This window comes from Chinchilla lanigera, unplaced genomic scaffold (genome assembly GCF_000276665.1).
Source record: "Chinchilla lanigera isolate Chin_1 unplaced genomic scaffold, ChiLan1.0 scaffold00078, whole genome shotgun sequence".
Taxonomy (NCBI): Eukaryota; Metazoa; Chordata; class Mammalia; order Rodentia; family Chinchillidae; genus Chinchilla; species Chinchilla lanigera.
The window spans coordinates 2782057-2800962 of NW_004955479.1; the positions used below are offsets into that span (position 1 = coordinate 2782057).

Consider the following 18906-nt stretch of genomic DNA (forward strand, 5'->3'; position numbering starts at 1 on the left):
GCCCTCGCGTGTGCGATGAGCTGCAGTCGCACGACCCGGCCTCCTTCCGAGCGGTTCTGGTCGGCGGCCCGCTGAGGGCCACGGAAACGCTTCTGGCTGACAGCGCGCCGAGTGAGGACACAGAACTTTGAACTTGAGGCGGGATGAAACCGGCGCCAGCAAACCCGACAGTCCCCACGTCCCCGAAACCGCTGGTGCCCCTTTTACGCGGAACGCCGTGAGTGCTGACTGCAAAGTGGCTATTAAAACTCAACGAAAGGAAGCAGTTAAGAAATAAAGAGGCCGAGCACAGGACTGCTTTAGAAAACCGAGGAAAACCGAGGAACTGCTGGGGCGACCTGGCCTGAATCCAGCTGTGCAACAGGCACTTCTGCTTTTAACCTATTGCGTTCTCCGGGCTGTTTTCAGACTCCGGATTTACTGTGGTGTTTTTCTCTTTCCCAGTGAAGCTGAGCCGGAGCTGAAGTCCTTTACTGTGAGCTGAAGGATGTTGTGAAAGTCAGGCTTTTCCGGCAGTCTGGAATGCACTTAGCCGATTGGTTATAGCTATTATTATTTTGGTGTCTTTGTACAGTTTTAACCTTATACTGTCACCCATGGAAGGGCTCTTACTAGCCGCCTCTGACTCTTGGAACCTCTGACCCGTTGGCTGAGCTTTTGGGAAGTTCTTAAGTGGACATGGAGCGGACTTGACCGCAGCTCTACAAAAAGAAGACAGATTTGTACTCTTCATGCGGACAGAAACATAGCTGCTATGACTTTCCCAGGAAGGTGGGCAGGGGCCAAGCGAAGCTGAACTGGCCATGCGCTGTCGCCCGGTGCTCCTCTGCCGTCGGCGACTGTGCGCCCGGCCCTTCGTGGTGGGCTTGGTGGTGGCTGTCTGTCTCTTCTACCAGACCCTGACCCCCCGGGCCAGGAGGAAGCCCGCGGGCCCTGGCCCTGGGGCTCCCCGCCACACTCTCAGCGAGGTTCGGGCAAACCGATGCGAGGACGGGTACCCCCGGGACAAAGAGTGCCTCCTTTTCTCGGGTGGTGCGCAGGAAATCAGAAAGGTAAGACTCCAGAGCTTCCCTGAGACACTTTCTGCAAAGACAGCAGTCTGCCTTGCAGTCTTTTCTGTGAACTAAAATTAACTTCCATGAGGTCTGAAAGGGATCCAGAGGATAAACAGCCCAGAGAGTGACCTGATGACGGAGAAACATGTTACATAAGCTTCAGCTTCTTACATCTACTTCCAGAAACGTCTAGTCTTTATTGCATCTTTTATAGCTTCACTTCCGTTCAGTGGAATGAAATAGATAACTGGAAAAGGGTGATTCCTTCCAAAATATTAAAGAATCTAAGAGACATGAGGCCTCAAGGATGAGAGAAATAGATCAGAGTTTCAAAAATTTGCTAAACAGTAAATGTCTTTCCTCAAGGTAGTCAGTATAACTGCCCAGGCCATTCCAGACTCAAAAATATCTAAAATTCCAATTTGTAATTGGATAACTATATTCTTAGTTGGTGGATGCATTTCTAAAGCAGTACATCTATTTCCAAAGCAGTTAAAAGAGTGATATGACAAGTTTCATAAAAAATTGGCATACTATGTTTTATCGCTCATAAAGTTAAGGAAATTGAGATTATTCTATACTTACACTATTCAGGAAAACTTCTCTAGTCTTGTCAAGCATAGGAGAAAACAAGTCAGGGAAACAAAATTTCTATTTTAATACACCGCTTTGTTCGTGTCGTTCAGTAACATAATAAACTTTATAATAGTCCAGTTTTAAAAAAGAACTGCATAAAGATGGTGGCACGGTCACTGAATTCTGTTATCATAGCAAAGTAACTTAGGAAGCTGCAAGTAGTATCATCTCTGTATTACAGATGTAGTTCTATCTTCTGATAGTACCGTGTGTAACAGAATTTCACCTTGGATAACAGCATTACTGCTACCATCATTATCAGCCCCACCAGTGCCACCACTATTTTGATTTAAAAACTCTTGTTTATTTTATTTCAGACTCATAATAGGCACGGTAGATATGGCACTGTGGATATGATTACGGTCAGTTTCCAGGAGGCATGGCTGACACTTTGTGTTTAGGTAGTCCGCATGGCTAGGTTTAGCACACGGTGCCTCGCAGAGGAATAGAAATCAAGCTTTGTGGTTCCTATGACAAGGATGTTGCTCTAAACAGAAACAAATCCAATGCTTTCAGAATAATTCGTGAAACCACAACTGAAAGAAATTATTGAAATACAAAATTATATTAGACTAAATTGAAGAAAATTTGAAGACTTTTAAATGGGTGTCATTGGTTAGCAATAATGTTAAGGAATATATTGACCAAGAAATATAGCAAAGAATAGCAGACAATTTAAATGGAAAAATGTTTAGAAGTAACTTCAACTGATGTGCAAATAAAGTTTTAAATACTATAAAATAATTGAGTAATAAGTATTTTTGGTTCATTTATCCTAACATTAGTTTTATTTGCCTTTTTTTTTCTTGAACACATCAAATTTATGATTTATCAAAGTCACTTTTATTAGTTTCTAACAGTGATAAATACAATTTGTTTTAAAATAGTTGAGGTAGTTAGATGTTAAAGTCCCTAAATATTTTCTATGAATCTTAGGCGAGGAGGTTTTACTTATTAACTTGGTCTTTTGTTACCTTTTTGCTTGACTTTATTTTTTTATTTTTTTTTTTTTATTTAACTTTAGATGATGCTTGCTTTATTTGTAATTTAGGCACATGTTCGCTGCTGCTTGCAGACTGTCATAGAAAATCCCATTTCAACCTTGAATCTTCTGCTACTTATAAACAGTCTGAAACTTGACATTCAACTCTAGAATTTTCTTCACCAAAAAATGCTAAACACATGATGGTTTTGGTTTCCAAATGATTCATAGTCTTAGATATTTCAAACATAAGCAAGATTCAAAGCTCAAAATTATAGTTCAGAAGCCTAGTAGATATGAATGCTGGGACACATATCTCCATTTTCAACCTGTGCCACTGGAGTAGAACTAGTTTTTATTTGAGAAAAGAAGCAGAAAGAAGTACAATGTAGACTTCAGTTAGAAATAGATACAAATGAATTTTGCATGTTATGTATGTTCCAAAAAAAAAAAAAAAGAATCAGTTTAAGATGATTATTCTTTCACATATCTAAAATGAGGAAAGAAAGCCAGGTGTGGTGGCACATGCCTGTAATTTCAGCACTCAGGAGGCTGAAGCAAGAGGATCGTTGCGAGTTCGAGACCAGCCTGGGCTACAAAGTGAGCTCAAGGCCAGCCTGAACTGCATAGCGAGACCCCATCTCAAAAAGACCAAAATAAATTAAATAAATAAATAAATGAAATAACGAAATCAACGTATAACTTGACATATTGTGATCGATATTTAGATCATTCTCAAAAACAACTACTTATGAAGTTCATTTAAAAAAAAAAACTGATGAGATATATAGACGTTCCCAGAGACCTGGACCTAGCTTTTAGGTATATTATAGATGTGGCGTTGTTTCTATCTATAAATTTTGAATTTTATTATTACTTTATTGGAAAGGCCAAATATTTGTATTACTAAGGGTTTCCTTTAGTAGACTTTGTCTTTAAGTGTTTTTAAACATTATTTAAAACAGTTGATTTTTAGCTATACTTTATACATTTGAGAATATATTTGGATGTATAAAATGTCTATAAAACTCCAGAAATTTCATGCAAAATACTGTGTGTATGTATATGTGCAGATCTCTAGGAAAAGTCATTGATTTTGATCATATATTCAGAACTAAAAACATGCTAAAAAACACCAAACAGTACATTTAAATGTTTAGTCAGTGGCCTTTTATGATGTGTAAACTGGGTCTGGATTTATAAACCTAAAAAGAAAAGAAAAAGACTCCAATTGAGTACATTCAAACAAGGGTTTCAGTGAGTGCAGTAATGTCTGTGGTGATAAACATTCAGAAGCCAGAGTATGCTCAGAGGACTTCTTAAATCATAGTTTTCATTCATTGATGAATAAATATTTCCCAGTCTTTTTGGTTGGAGTTGCTTCTAAGAAAAGGCCCTTTGCACTTTACTAGCTCAGGGTGCAGGATTCTGTAGTAGCAAATATCTGAAGATGAGTAGCTGCCCTCTACACCTTTATTACTGGGATCTGACTCAATATCTAAAATTATTTTCAGTACAAGTTGAGATCACCGTGTGGTATCTGCCAACTTTCCATAGTAAGAAAATATTCTCTTTCTTTCTGGCCAAATTTTAATTCATTTTTCCATTTGAGCATTCCAAAGTTCCTTGCTAAGCAGATGTACTGTTGTCATTTCTTCTGGATTTCTCTTAACATGGGATGTTGGAATATTGTCTGGTAATCTACTGAGTCTTAAAATTCTTTAAATTTAATGCATTCATCTAGTTGTGCTGTCTTCACTGAAGTAGGCCACTCAGTCGATTTATCTATTTTCATGGAATCTAACACCTTCAAACATTACATAACACAGGAAGCACATTACATTGTAAACAGATACAATGGAAGAAAATCTCCTTAGTACATGCTCCTGTAATGCAGAGGTTGCTATATGAGGAAAGCATTTATGCTCACCAGAGTCGTGTGTTTCTGATTATCCCTTGTTGGGCTCCCAAATGAGAAGTACTATTTCTTTGACTGTTGCTTGACTATTTGTTTTCCATGTCTTATTACTCTCCCTTCTGTTTCAGTGACTATTCTGTACAACTCCTATTTCCTCCAGGATCTACCATGGCCCGAAGCAAATAAGTAAATGCACTCAATTAACGTATTCTAATTAATTTTGTTTGAATTTCTAACCATGAATATTATATTTAACATCTGAATATTTCTTAAAAATTACAAGTGTTGATCATAATATTTGATGGACATTTAAATTTAAAAAGATTTACTATAGTAAAAGACACATTGCCATTAATCCCACTCAGAATGTTCCTTCTCACTTGAAAAGACTTATCACACTGTGTGGCACTTTCTGGAGGAGTTCTAGAAATCTTCTCTTCATGAGTGTTTTCAGTTGCGCTATTGTAGCAGTCTCAATGTCCTGAAGTGATTCAAAACAGTTACGTTTCATTATCATTTTAACTGTAGGGGAGAAAACTCTTGGGTGCTAGATCCTGTGGACAAGGTGGGGGAGGTCACACAGTAATTTTTAAAAGCCTACCATTGTGTTGGATGGCACTTGGCAGTAGCATTCACCATATTCTTAATCATCCCTGGTGATCAAAAGAGGACTTCCAGAACTGCTTTAGAAAGTGACAAGGGTGGGATAAATATGTTCAAAGTGAGGGAGAGTATTTTGAGAATCATTAATGGCAATGTGTCTTTTACTGTAATAAATTTTAAATTTAAACATTCTGTGTATTTTTTTATCATATCTTGTAATTGGCTAGCCCAGGTGTTCTAGAAACAAAACCATAGTCAAACTCTTACATACTAACAAGAGTAGGGAGGAAAATGAAGAGGTGGCAGAGCAGATCAAGGGGTCCATTCGTTATTGGAAGACGCATGCAGAGAGGCTGCTCTGTCTACCGCATCTCAGAACAGGCATTGGAAGGAAAAGGAGAAAAGTCAGAATTTTCCTGATTTTCCTGAGAAAATTCTGAGAAGTTTCCTGAGAAAATCTGATCTCTTCTGCCTTTTTTTGGTTGGAGCCCATCTTGTGCTGCTTCCAGGCAGTAACTTGGATTCTTGGGGCTGTGTCGGGGAAGCCAGGGCTTCTGAAGGTGCTGTGTCACGAGTGCCAAGGGTGAGCTATCCCTCACCTGTGGCAGGAGCTGTGGTCCAGGTGCAGAGGTGGTGAAATACTGACACGGGTCTGGAGCTTTATGACCATGACAGGCTGAGTCATGGCCACCAGGAGGTAGACCAGGCAAAGCGATCATGTGACTACTGCCATGACAGTGATGATAAGTTTGGCTCTAAAGAGCTGCAACAAGGTCCAAATGTGTGTGCTCTTGGGAAAAGGATTTGCTCTCTTTAAGTAAAACACTGTCATTATTCGAGAACCTTCCTCTTCCACTGAAGGATGAAAAGACAATAAAGCCTCAACCGCCTTTAGCCTTTCTCCTTCTGACTGTTTCAACTCGTTCACTGTTTCAGTTTTTCATTCACTTTGTGAATAGTGAGAAATTTGTATGTACCAGGCTTCTTATTAGCTCTTAGTGATACAGAAATTAAAACCACCATTGTGACACAGACAAATATAGTGCTAGGAAAGTGGTAAATGTAAGGCTACTTTTTGAAATGAGTTAGAGCAGGGCATGGTGCACACCTGTAATTCCAGCATTCAGGAGGCTGAGGCAGGAGGATCACTGCAAGTTTGAGGCCAGCCTGGGCTATATAGCGAGTTAAAGACCAGCCTGAACTACAGAGTGAGATCCTGTCTCAAAACAAAAAAACAAACAAAACAAAACAGCAACAATAATAAAAAAGTAATAAGTTAAAATGGGCAGAGCAGGAGCTAGAGAGGATAACAAAAAAGTGAGTCACAAAAAGAGTTATCCTTATATATAAATAAGAAATTAAGTAGCTCTCAGTACATTTGAACAATTCAAATTGCTATAATGTGCACACAGTAATAGGCTTGGTTTCTGAAGGGAACTAAGTCTCCCTGAAGAATGCTGAGTGAAGACTGGCATGACTAGATGGAAGTTTTAGAGAAAACATTCCAGAACACACATTGCAGAGTAGACGGGAGCAGAGCAGAACTGAGGGTAGGGAGAACAGTGAGGAGGCTATTTCAAGGTGCCTCTTCTTTGCAACATCTTGTGTTCCTCATGTGTTCTTAAATACTCCCTGGTCGACCTTTCTAGGACCAGCTCTAGACTTACTGTATTGACTAAGCCTGTCCAATTGGATAACTGTTTGCTTATGGGCCAGTTGCAAACCTCTTCTCTGGGCCATTCCTTCTGCTAGTGAACGTGCTTCAGACTGATAACAACAGTAAGCTTTCCTGGTACCTGTCACTCTAGCTAGTGTGCTCCCATCTCCCTAGTTCTCATCACAGATGCTTTACCTGGTTCTCTTTGTCTGCACTTCCTAGCCATCCGTACCTGTTCTTTGCATTTGGTCACTTACATTTGGTGAAATTTCTTTCTTAGTGACCCACTGGCTACTTCTTTTTTTTTTTTTTTTTTTTTTGGTTTTTCTCCGGTACCGGGAACCGAACTCACAACCTTGCGCTTGCCAGGCAGGCGCTTTTGCCGCTGAGCTGAATTCCCAGCCCCTCCCACTGGCTACTTCTTACACTATTGACCTTATCCCCCAGGCATCTCACACTGTCAGGCAAAGAGTCTTGAACCTCCCTTTTTAATTCCATTACAATAAGCCTATTTTCTGACCTCTCAATGACTCTTCATCTCCTTACTTTCTGCCCCCGATGGTAAACATCTTTAAGTTTTGCACCTTGACTCTTTAAGTGTCTTGTTTTATACTCTTCTCTGATAAATATTCAACTTTGCCTAATATTAATTTTAATCAGTGGTCAGATTACTCATCACCTGCATCTGCAATTTCCATGTTTTCTAGAATGGTACAACAAGTTATATAAATTTAATAATTTTTCCTCAAAAATTTTATTCTCAAATCCATAATTCCTCTTGATCTTATCTCCATGAATAGGATATAACATCCTCTATCCTTCTGGATGCATAGGTTTTAAGTCTTAGGGTTATCTTTGATATTTTTTACTTTTCCATTATTCCTTGCCCCATAGCAGATCCATCAAGTCTGATTCCCTAACAAAGCCATGGGCTGCCACTGAGCCACACGACCAGCTCCAAATTAGAAAGATCATAGCATTCTTCAAGTTTCTTTCTTTCTTTTTTAAAAATTCTTTTAAAAGATTTCAATAGTGGTAAAAAGCCTACACATATAAAATTTATCCTCTAAACCATTAAGTGTACAGTTCAGTAGTGTTAACCATACTGACCTTGTTCTGTAAAGGCCAGAACATTCTTGCCTTCTGTTCAACTGTTTTTCAGAGCCATTTGTTTCAGCCCAGGTCTGTTGTTACCTTTCCATCTTTCTTCATCTCTTTGGGTTCTTAACCTTACCTAGATTTCCCCTTTGTGATGTATGTAATGCCTTTAGATATGATGCTCCTTTTTTGAGCTCTAGCTTCTGGTTTTTCTCTGAGAACATGAGGCATATTTAGCCCTTGATTATTCTGAGTATATTTACAAATGCCACCTTAGTGCATCCTTTCTGGGTGGTATAAAGTGGAATTTCCCCCATTCCTTCAAATGGATCCAGATTCTAGTTAATCAGATTCCAAAATCTTAGAGTCTACCTTCAAAACCTCAGTGCTGATTGCTACTCATAACCTAGTTGATTTCAGTAGTCTAACAAGCTTGCTTTTCTGCCTGCCTGTACCTATGCACTACTCCCACAATTTCTCTGTGGGGAAGTCTTCAGTTGTGCAGTGTTGAGTCTACTCATCTGGGCAGACTCTCCCCGTCCTAAGCATGTCGAGGTACTCCTCATTCTCCTCTGAGCTTGTTGCAACATGCTTTCCACTCTTGTCTCCCGATCTGCATCTGTGCCATAACCCACAAGCCAGTCCCAAGCCCTGTTCTCTGAACTCCAGCATCTCTACCTTTTGCTAGAGCTTCCTCCAGGGAGTCTGCTCTAATCAATACCTTTAGAAAGATTCACGATCTCTGGAAGCATTCTGAAACCTATGATTTTCATTTCCTTCTTTGTGGCACCTGTTATCTCTGAAAATAAATGTGTACTTTAATATGCCAAATAAAACTTACTTTATTTTATAGTATTTTAGAAATGAAGGAACATTAGAATGTTAGGATAGGAAACATGCTAGAGATTATTACTTTTAATATCTTTCTTTTATAAGGGAGGAAAATGAAGTTCATAGAAGGAAAGTACCTCAAAGTAAGACATCAACTTGATTGTGAGGACAAGATAGGCTAGAGACCTGTATTCTTTGCATCTCTGTTCTAGCTTCATATACTATATTGATTTGTTAGTGTTAATCAATATAGTGTTACTATATTGATTTGTCAGTGGTTGAATTGTGCCCTCCCCAAAGAAAAGGTATATTGAAGTCCTCACCCTTACTTAACACTTCAGAATGTGACCTTATTTAGAAATACGATTGTTGTAGATATAATTAGTTAAGATGATGTCACTCTGGAGTACAGTTAAGTCCTAATCCAACAGGGATAGGGTCTGTATATGAAGATAGACATGCAGGGAGAAGATCATGAAATGTGAAGGCAGAGAGCGAAGGGATGTGGCTGCATACCAAAGAACACCAGAGTTTGCCCGCAAGCCACCAAAGAGTGAGAAAGGATTCCAGGAGAGGTGTCAGGAAGCATGACATTACTGACACCTTGATTTCAGGCTTCCAGCCTCCAGAACTGTGAGCAAATAAATTTTTGTTGTCATAAGCTACCCAATCTGTGGTACTTTCCTATCACAGCCACAGGGAATTAATAATTTGAGGAGGCAGAGTAGTTAAGTATATGAGAGCTCTTGAGTCAAATTAAAACCATTGGTTAACTTGCTACTTTGGGCACATTAGTTGACTTCTTTAGGATTTAGTTTCCTGACCTGAGAACGAATATATTATTACCTGCTTCCCAAGGCTAACACAAGGCTTAAATGAGATAAACCATAAGAAGCATTTAAAATGTCTGGGACATAGAAAGTACTCAATTAGCGGTCAGAATAATTATTATTTAATTTCCTAGAGGATTTATTCATCTCAGTAATCCCTAACATTTGGCCTTCTCAAGATAGGTGAGCAATAAGTAGCTACTACAGTGAACCTAAGCCCTTGGGTAAGAAGAGACTGAGATAAAAGCCTTTTGAGTTTTTCTACTTCTCCTCCAGCCTCTAAACTGCTGCTTTTTCACAGTAAAACAAAGTTTTAGAATCAAGACAAAGCTTAGGGAGGATGATGCGTTATTCAAAGTTAGACTTGTTTATCTGTTGTCAAAGTTCTAAATTTTGCTAATTTTAAAATTTTTTTCGTCTGAGATGCTGAGATTAGCAGCATGTTAGAGCCGAGGTTGAGGCAGGGTGAGTTGGGTGGAAGTGGAGAAAAGAGGATAAAATTTTGGACCTTGAATAAATATACAGATGCACCTGTTGGTTTATTGTCTGTCTTTCTGCCTGGACTGTAAGGTCATTAAGGTCAAAGACTTTACTTGTCCACTGTTACAGTGATGCCTGACTCACAGTGGGCACTGTGTAGATATCTCAGACGTGGATGAATGAATGAATGAGTGATGAACGTGAGAGTGAGAGAAGGCTTACTCTGACCTCCTTGATCAGAGCAGGAGCCAGAAAAGGAGAACTCCTCCTTCCCCTTCCATTGTTCTCTTTGCTGAACTCTAACTCTCTTCTTCCCAAACCAGTATGCCTTGAACTCCTCTATGTAGTATCTGTTGGGCCTCTGGCTAATGGAAACTGTCAGGCTTTTGCTCCACCACATTCTGCCAGTTACAGCCAATCCCTCTGGCTGTCATCAGCTCACTTTCTCCCTTAGCGCTTGTATCTATTGACATTCCCAAGTGTCTGCATAGTTTTTTAAAGGATATCCTTTCCCACTAGTTGGACTCTTCAATTACTTTCCATCTTTTTTGTCTTCTTTCTCTCTATCCTCTAACCTTTCTCACCAACGAATTTCTATTTTTCACAGGTTGAGTCTACCAAAAATTATACTTCTTACACATTTTTTGTATTTTAATTAGGTTGGAAGATGTAGAGTTTGAAATCATGCTGATGGACTTGTCTAGTTCATAATGGCTAACTCTGGGAAGTAGTCAATCAACAGATGAATGGATAAAGAAATTGTATTTGCACAAAGTAGAGCACTACTCTGCCACAAAGAAGGATAAACTTGAGTCCTCTGTAGGAAAATGAATGTACCTTGAGACCATAGTGTTAAGTAAAATAAATCAGACACACAGGCTTAAATATTGCATGGTTTTTCTTATATGAGAAACTTGAAGTATAAGTAAGAGCAAAATAAAAGACAGATAATAGAAAGTAGGGAGATAGATGTTGTTCAGAGGAGAAGGGGATCAAGAGATGGAGGGAGGGGAAGGATGTTGTTCAGAGGAGAAGGGGATCAAGAGATGGAGGGAGGGGAAGGTAAGAGAAAAGGGGACAAAAAAAGGAATTAAGATGTGTGATGTTCGTGTACCAACTTCCCACAAGGAAGGTAAATATGTACTGCATACATCTACTAATGAAGAAATTGATCTGAAAAGATAAATACAATGGCCTATACATAAGATGCTCTCTGGAGATGTCAGCATACCATGGGGTATACAGCTTCCATGGAATTAGATGAGCTACCTAATGAACATTCAAAGCCTGTGGATTTCTCTGAGATAGCTGATTAGAGCTATGTTAAATTTTTAGAATGAAATATGTATATGGTGAAAAATTGCTCATTTTGAATTTTTAACAAGTTCAAACTTGATTCCATTATACAAAATTTTAATCAAGTCTTGATGAAGTTCCTATTTAAGTTACAGTAAATTTCTTATGTATCAGAAAATTAATCATTTCATAGGTTCCAGTATTTCTTGTGTTTTCAAGATACTGCCATATGTGCTTCTTTCTCCCTCTAAGCAGTTCTGTTCCTTACACTAACAGAACTGAAAACTCATATGAGAAAAACCCTCTGAAATGGAACCACTAGATACACTGACATTATACAAAGTGTACTGTGTCACCAGGTTTGATTTTGTGACCTTTTGGGGTGAAAAGAATATTTTGATAGTTTTGTATTTGGTTTTCCCTCCAACTTTCTCTGTATATTTTTTTTAGGAAGCCTTTCCCACTGACAGGATGAGCTCATATTCTAAAAAAGGATTTGTATTCTTCCACAGGTACTATACCAAAGTTGGAGATTTGCAGAGTAAATAGTACTTGGTCAACTTTTGTGCTTTTGGAGACTTGTCCAAAAAGTAAAACAGCATTTCTACCTATATTTTATGGGGTTTAAAAGAGAATATAATGATAAATGATATATTAAATCTGCTATGCATAAGGATGTTGAAAATTATATGACTTCTAATTAAATTTACTAATACAGATTCAAGAAGCTTATTATTTAAAATAATAGAGGAATGAAAATAGTTATTAAGAAGAGCACATGGAAGTACAGAATGGGCCCAATAGGGTGTCCTGAAATATAACTATTACTGTCTCTGATCCTTAGCTAGGGATTCTCAATAGAAACCCTTACCAGTTGCTTAGGGTGCAATCCAGCAGAGCCAGTCAGTAAGGGGAAGCTCTGCAAATCTGCATATTATGATGAGAATGGACCTCAACTATGTCCAGCAAAGCTTTGATCTCAAGTATGCAAAGTACATGCATGAGAAGATCATGAATATGTGATGGGACATACAGGTTCAAATTCTGTATCACTTCCCAGCTATAGGACTGCTAACAAATTTTACCTGAATTTGTAAACCTTCAGTCTTCTCATCAGTAAAATGGAAGTGTCTAAGCTGTACTTTTGAGACTTAGGTGCTTGAAACATTAAGCATAGTGGCAGGTCAGAGTTGGCATCCTGTAAATGTGTATGTCTTTTCTGCCCTTAAGAAGCTGGATTTAAACTCTCACCTCATATATATGTACCTTATTAGGGTTATATTTGTTTTATAGTCCATGATTTTATTCTCAGCCTGTCTGCTATTCCTTACATTTTTCACAGGCACATGCTTAAGGCTGGCTGCCCCCTGGTAACAGGTCCCTGTCATTTCCCCCCTGACATTTATATGTACAGTTACATGCAACGCATTCTATTTGCTTTCCAGGTTGTGCATACTTCCTTTCTAGCCTGCTCAACAAAGTGCTCTGGACTACAGATAGAATGCAGCACATCTCTCCTGATTTATAAAACAATGCTGGTTGGCATGCATGTAAATTACTCTCAAATTTTGATTTTTCAGTTATTTTCCTAGCCAGTCTTTTGTCATCTATCTTGCAGCTGATCTTGACAAATTGAAGTTAGTTTCTACTGCCCTAAGCACATTATGAGTATGTCTAAGAGAAAAAGGGGATAAAGTGGCTAATTTAGGATGAAAGAGTCAGGTGATAGGAAAAGCCTGACAATAGTGAATAATCTATAGAAAAAATATAGTATTTACTTAAACAATACTACAGTGGCACCTCATTCAGGAACTCAGTTCTCTTCATGATTCTGGTTGCAAACCAAATTGGACAAGAACCAAATCAAATTTCTCCATAAGATCAACATTGAACCTAACCATTGAATTTGATTCATTTCTTGTCCATCTCGGTTTGCAATAAAAATTGTGGAAAGAATCAAGTTCATGAACGAAGGAACCACTGTATTGCTTCAGAAACCTAGTGTTTTTTGTTTGTTTTGACATAGGAAAAGGCATGTGTTGTTGGGACAGTGTGAAACTTCTGGAAATCACCGCCAAAGATTCATGTATCTGAGATAAACCCTAATGTGAACTTTATCCCCTCTCCAGGTGAAGGGTACTTTGCCTAAGATTGAAAAGAAGAGCCCCCAGTTTCAGTGCTAGACTTGAATGATCATGGATAAGTGACATCTTTGGTTTCAGTTTCCTGTGACCCAGGGAGAGAAATGCTTGTCACAGAGTTGCTACAGGGTCAAGCTAGACACTAGCTGAGAGTGCTTTGAAAAGCATTGTAATTGTAAAAGATAAGGAAGTTATATCTTGGAGGACAATATCATGAAAATATTCTCATTGCATTTGGCACCTCTTGGCAAAAGAATGCAAATATGTAACATAAATGTGACTACTGGAAATATTTTCTTTTTTCATTAAAAAGTAATAGTATAGTGTGCTATATAGATGTCAAGTTATAAAATTATATTTCAAAATGCCACTAGGGCCCAAACTTGTGCTGTCACAATTGAGCTTCCTCTTGATGTTTCACTGTTCCTTTAACAAGCAATAGGAAGTATAATGACATTCCAATAACTTCATCCCTCAGCCTGCTTCTTCGCTAGTGGAAAATCTAGCATTCATTTAGCCAAAGTGCACAAATGCGCCAGGAAAAATGGAACAGGAAATTAACTTCTGTAGCAGTACAGGCACTCCCTGACCTTAGTGAAACATCAGTGAGAAAGTTGACTTTCATATTGAACAGTAAACCTTCCCACCTGGACACACCCAGAGGGCAGAAGTGATTTTCAATGAGTTTTCCTTCATTCTTCCATTTCCTAGTATCTTTGAGAATGATCTTTTTACATTTGTCTCATAAACAGTGCAAACATTAACTTATATGATACTTCCTACTATACAGGCTATTTATCCCAATATCTTAGAGCTACATAAGCTATTTTAAAAGCAGATAGATTTGAGGCAGAATTTTCTTTCTTTTGTGAGGGAGTAGATGAGAATGCAGCAGAAGGAAATAAGCTTACTATGTTTTTGTCAAAGAAACAAAATTAAAACAATCTCATGTTTGCTTTAAATAAACTTGTTTTATTAGACAGAAAAACTGAGTGGATATTTGTAACCTTTCAGATATGTAGACCTTAATAAGCTGGAGCCTCTCTTATTTTAAACATGAAACACTGGCATTTTAAAAGGAATCACCTTTTCTGTGATGTAAATAGTGCCGTACTTCACCCTCCAGTGAGGCCCTCGCCCTCGTGACCCTCTGCACATGCTTTTAAGCATAATTCTTAGCAGAGCCTTAAACAAACTGACCAAGCATCTATAATAACAGAACTGAACTCTGTGTAGTCTAGCATTGAAGCAAAGCCTTCAGATAAATTACTAACAGGTGGGTAAAGGCTGGATCAGGTTTATATAATTCCTGGCACACAGCATGTCGAATAAATGGATGAAAGGGATCTAGTATAAGTTCATGCTGAGGATCCAATATAGAATACCTGTGGTGGTCAGAAGTCTTTGGGTTCTTCTTCTGCATTTTCAAGTGGATTCTTAAACTCTGATCTCCGTCAGTGTTTAATAACCCCAAGAAAACATCATTAAAAAGATGTTTTATTAAGAAGCTTTCTTATGAAGACTGAAGCAATCTGTCTTGTTAGCAGAGATGGTTTCTAATGGATCCTTAAAGATCTAACTGGACCTCTAAGAAGGGAACTTGCTTTTCTAGCCAGCCACAGAAGAAAGCCAAGAGTGATGATGCAACATGATCTGTCCAATGAAAGAAGGTCTAGAGAGTAGAAAGTTAAAAAACTGATGTCAGTATTACATGATTAGTGCTTATGTTCTGGTTTTCTTAGGGGCCCTGGATTTCTGGGGAGAACTCAGGTGAACTGGGTGCTGTGTGTGTGAATACCGCAGAGGGACAACAGGAGTCAGAGGTTCAGTCTGTTTGGGATTGGGTTTAGGAACTTATCTGTCCTCCTCTCCCAGGGGACATGAATGTGGCGACTGAACAGACAGTGAGTTAGAGATGCTCTTAATCACCCTCATTGCCTGAATTCGACCCTCATATCCGGCAGGTGCTTCATCAGGCTGGACTCCCTGCCCAGGGGAGATGTGTGTGCTCCTGTGCCAGAAAGAGATTCCAGGCTGGCTGCCACATGCTCTCGCATGGTAGGTCATGGTGACCTGCTGCAGAGGTGATAGGCAGAGAGGACAGCAAGGCTAGGAGGACAGTGGGGTCCTAAAATGGACAGGTTGGGTGGTGGAAGGATGGGCAGAAATCACTGTAGTTGGGAGCCTGCAGAGAAGAGAAAGAAGACTGAGACAGAGAATAAAAGGGAGGAATTCTGGAGTTAAATAGGTGAATTTTATAAGAAGGGTCTAAGACTAGAAAATAGTGACAATTTTCTAAGCCATAAACCAGGAAAGTAATGGTTGATAAGACTTATGAATTATACTTATAATATGAAATTACAATATAATATTATAATTAAACTATAAATTAAAGGATATTAAGTTACATTGAGTGGTACAATCAGTGAATTAGCTTTTTATCCAGCCCCCAAATCTAAGAAGCACATTCATTCCATATATGGTCTCAGTGTCCATATATTTTCTCCTAATGGTGCATTTATTGTAACACTAATGTTTTATCAGTGAACAGTAGAGATGGTGGCTCAGTGATTATTTTTCAGTGCTTTAATATCCCTGCTATACAAACACTACCTTTCCATATTCTGCTTATAATTTGATAGGACTCCTGCGAATCTTGTGATTAAACTTCTGAAAGTTTTTATTGAAAATGTTTTACTTTTTCAGGAGGTCCTTTTATCTGACAGCTTCTTTAGAAGCTGCACATTTAATAAAGGTTTACATTTGTCTGCTGTTCTCTATTATCCCACATGGGAGGAACTATATATTCTTGAAGGCTTTTACATAAACTATTTGAGTCTCCTTTGACCCTGGCAAGAGTGTGACCAGTAAGACTGAAGTTCAGTGCTCATTTGCAGTTGAAGAAGTGAAGTATAAGCACCGAGTAAGATTTACAGAGTGTCAGCACACAGTGAGGAGGGCAGTAGCTGGAGACCTGGGACCCGCTGGACAACTTTGTCTCTGACTGACATCTGGAGTGTCTGGCATGAACATCTTTGGCCAGTGGCATGCTGCTTAGGTACTGACATTGTTGTAATTGCCCCAGTGCTCTTTCCTTTCTGCTGCATTCCCTTTGTGTAGACTTTCTATTTTAAGGCTAACTTGCTGAATTAACTCATTGTTTCCCCATCATTGGATAGAGACTTGCTATTATTTTAACATGTTTCAAAAGAACAAGGTCTCTCCTTGTACTCTCTTTGTTGTTTCATAAGGGTGGATTGTCCTTCCTATAAGTCCTTCAGTATGGAGGGTGTCCTTTAAGGACTGTGACATGGGGAAAGTCGCTGGGTACTCTAATGGCAAGTGTGATCAGGACTTGAGGCTGCAAAGAAGATAACTTTTTTCTCCTGTTATGTTCAGTGTAAGTGTTGAGGAGGAGGAGGACAGGGAAGGAGCAAGAGGACAGTGATAGAAGGAGGGAATGGTTAGGTCTTTGCTAAAGGTCTTTGCTCCAAAATAGGGAGGGACTTCAAATGTGTGAAAAGAAAAAGCAAACGACATTCTCTCTGATCTCCTCACTTTTAGTTTTCTTATTCTTAAAGATATCTTGAGGGACTGTGTCAGGGTGACCATCTCCCAGCTATTCTTGTGTGTTTATCATCTCAGCTGCATCTTTATTATGTCTGTAAAGTTGCAGTAAATAGAACAACTGATGGCCCACAGCTGTGTATCATGGGTGGCATCTTAAGACAGGGAATTTTGAGTAAGTTTGAGAGAGACCCTCCAGAGGAGCCTGAAACTATGCTTCATCTGACTGTAAAAATAGCTAGAAAAGAGAAAAAGGGACATTTGGGAGAAACAGAGCAGGAGACAGGATAGGTTCTTCCACGTGTGTCAGAGTGGATGAGCATCTCTGTGGGGAGGGAGAGAGGGAGCCGACAGCTGTGCCAGGGCATCTGGTGGCCACACCTCACAGCTGGGGCCCCGGATATGGACCCCAGGTAGAATTGCAGTTCTTGTATTCTTGGTTTTGTTTTTAGTGTCTCCCAGCTCCAAGATGCATGGTATGTGTAGGCTTGTCTTGGGGAAAGAATGAGCCACACACACACGGGAGGCCACATCCAGCAGGACTGTGCACTCATGCACAAGGTGTTCAGTCTGCACTTTTTTCTGTCTCGGAGTTTGCTCTCCTCTGTTCTCTCCTCCTCTTTTTCCTTCACTTGTGCAAGATAGATACTGTGTGCCCCTTTTCGAAAGGCACTGTGTGTTTCCAAGCTTTTAAGTGAGGAGAAAGGGGCAGTAAACATAGAGATGACCAAAGAATCATTAGAGTTTCCCTGTAGATTTTATGCTTCAGGTTTTATAGATGTGAAGGAGAATGTCTTCTGATAATCAAAAATCATGCTATATCCTTCAGGTTAGAGTATTTCAGAACCCCATAGACTAAGGAAACTTGATATCATTTATCATTATCGTTTATTTTCTAGCATGAATGACCAGATCAAGATGAGTCTGCTGTTCACTGTTACCTGCTCTTGTGCCCCTTCTCTTCTATGTGTGTTGGGTAGGCACCCTTTCTTATTACTTAGTATCTTCACAGCAAACCCTTTCTCCTGAGCTGCTTCCTCCTCTGGGGTATTTGAATCCTCTGCCCTTCCCCTTTCTCCTGTGATTTGCTGTGCTGCTGCTGTCTCTTACTCAGTTTACTCTCTCTGCTTCTGTAATTTAAAAAACCCCTTTTCTGCATGATAGGAGGTTACGTTATTGTTCTTAAGAAATCTTGTGATTTCAGGAGTAAAAGTCTGGCTTTCTAGAATTCTATGAGAATAGATGTCCAACTCAGTAACAAAATAAAACAAGAGAAGCACCTTCCTCAGTTTTCAGCTTTTCTCATCTGCCTCATCCATGCTGTAACTTTTAGTAAAAGAATCAAGTTCATCAAATTTGGACCTACCCATAAAGACTAGCATGAAGTTATTATTTTTTATGTTCTCAATTACTCACTGGGTTAAGTGCCCTAACAGCTACTTAACAAGTTAATAGATAATGTTGCATTTTTTAAAACCATCATTACCAGATGTTTTGTGGTGCCACCTATGTTTGCCACTCAAAATAAAAAAGTGTCCATGGTACTAACCTTCAAGGATCTCTTTATTTAATTTCCATTCTCACATTTTCTCTGCTTTGAAGAATTTTCTGTCTTTCATTTTCTTTCATATACAATGTTCACAATACAGAGAAGCGATAGCACCATGCCATCCATTAGAGCGCGAGGATCATTCCTTAACAGTCCAGAACTTTCACATCTGTGGAAAGAAGTCTTATTGCATAATTTCACTATTTTTTCCTTCATGTATATGTGTGTTTGTGTGTGTGTGTGTGTGTGTGTGTGTGTGTGTG

General features: G+C 39.1%; 1 protein-coding gene across 3 annotated transcripts in view; it reads left to right on the forward strand.

The window, feature by feature from the left end:
* Cped1 (cadherin-like and PC-esterase domain containing 1) overlaps window positions 1-18906 on the forward strand; it is a 257384-nt gene continuing 238478 nt past the window's right edge. For all 3 annotated transcript variants that reach the window (XR_001230879.1, XM_005402311.2, XM_005402312.2), the window contains exon 1: window positions 1-1052. Coding sequence is in view for 2 of the 3 variants with exons in the window: in XM_005402311.2 (XP_005402368.1) it covers window positions 804-1052 (249 nt within the window). In the remaining variant the exon portion in view is untranslated. The remainder of the gene's footprint in view (window positions 1053-18906) is intronic.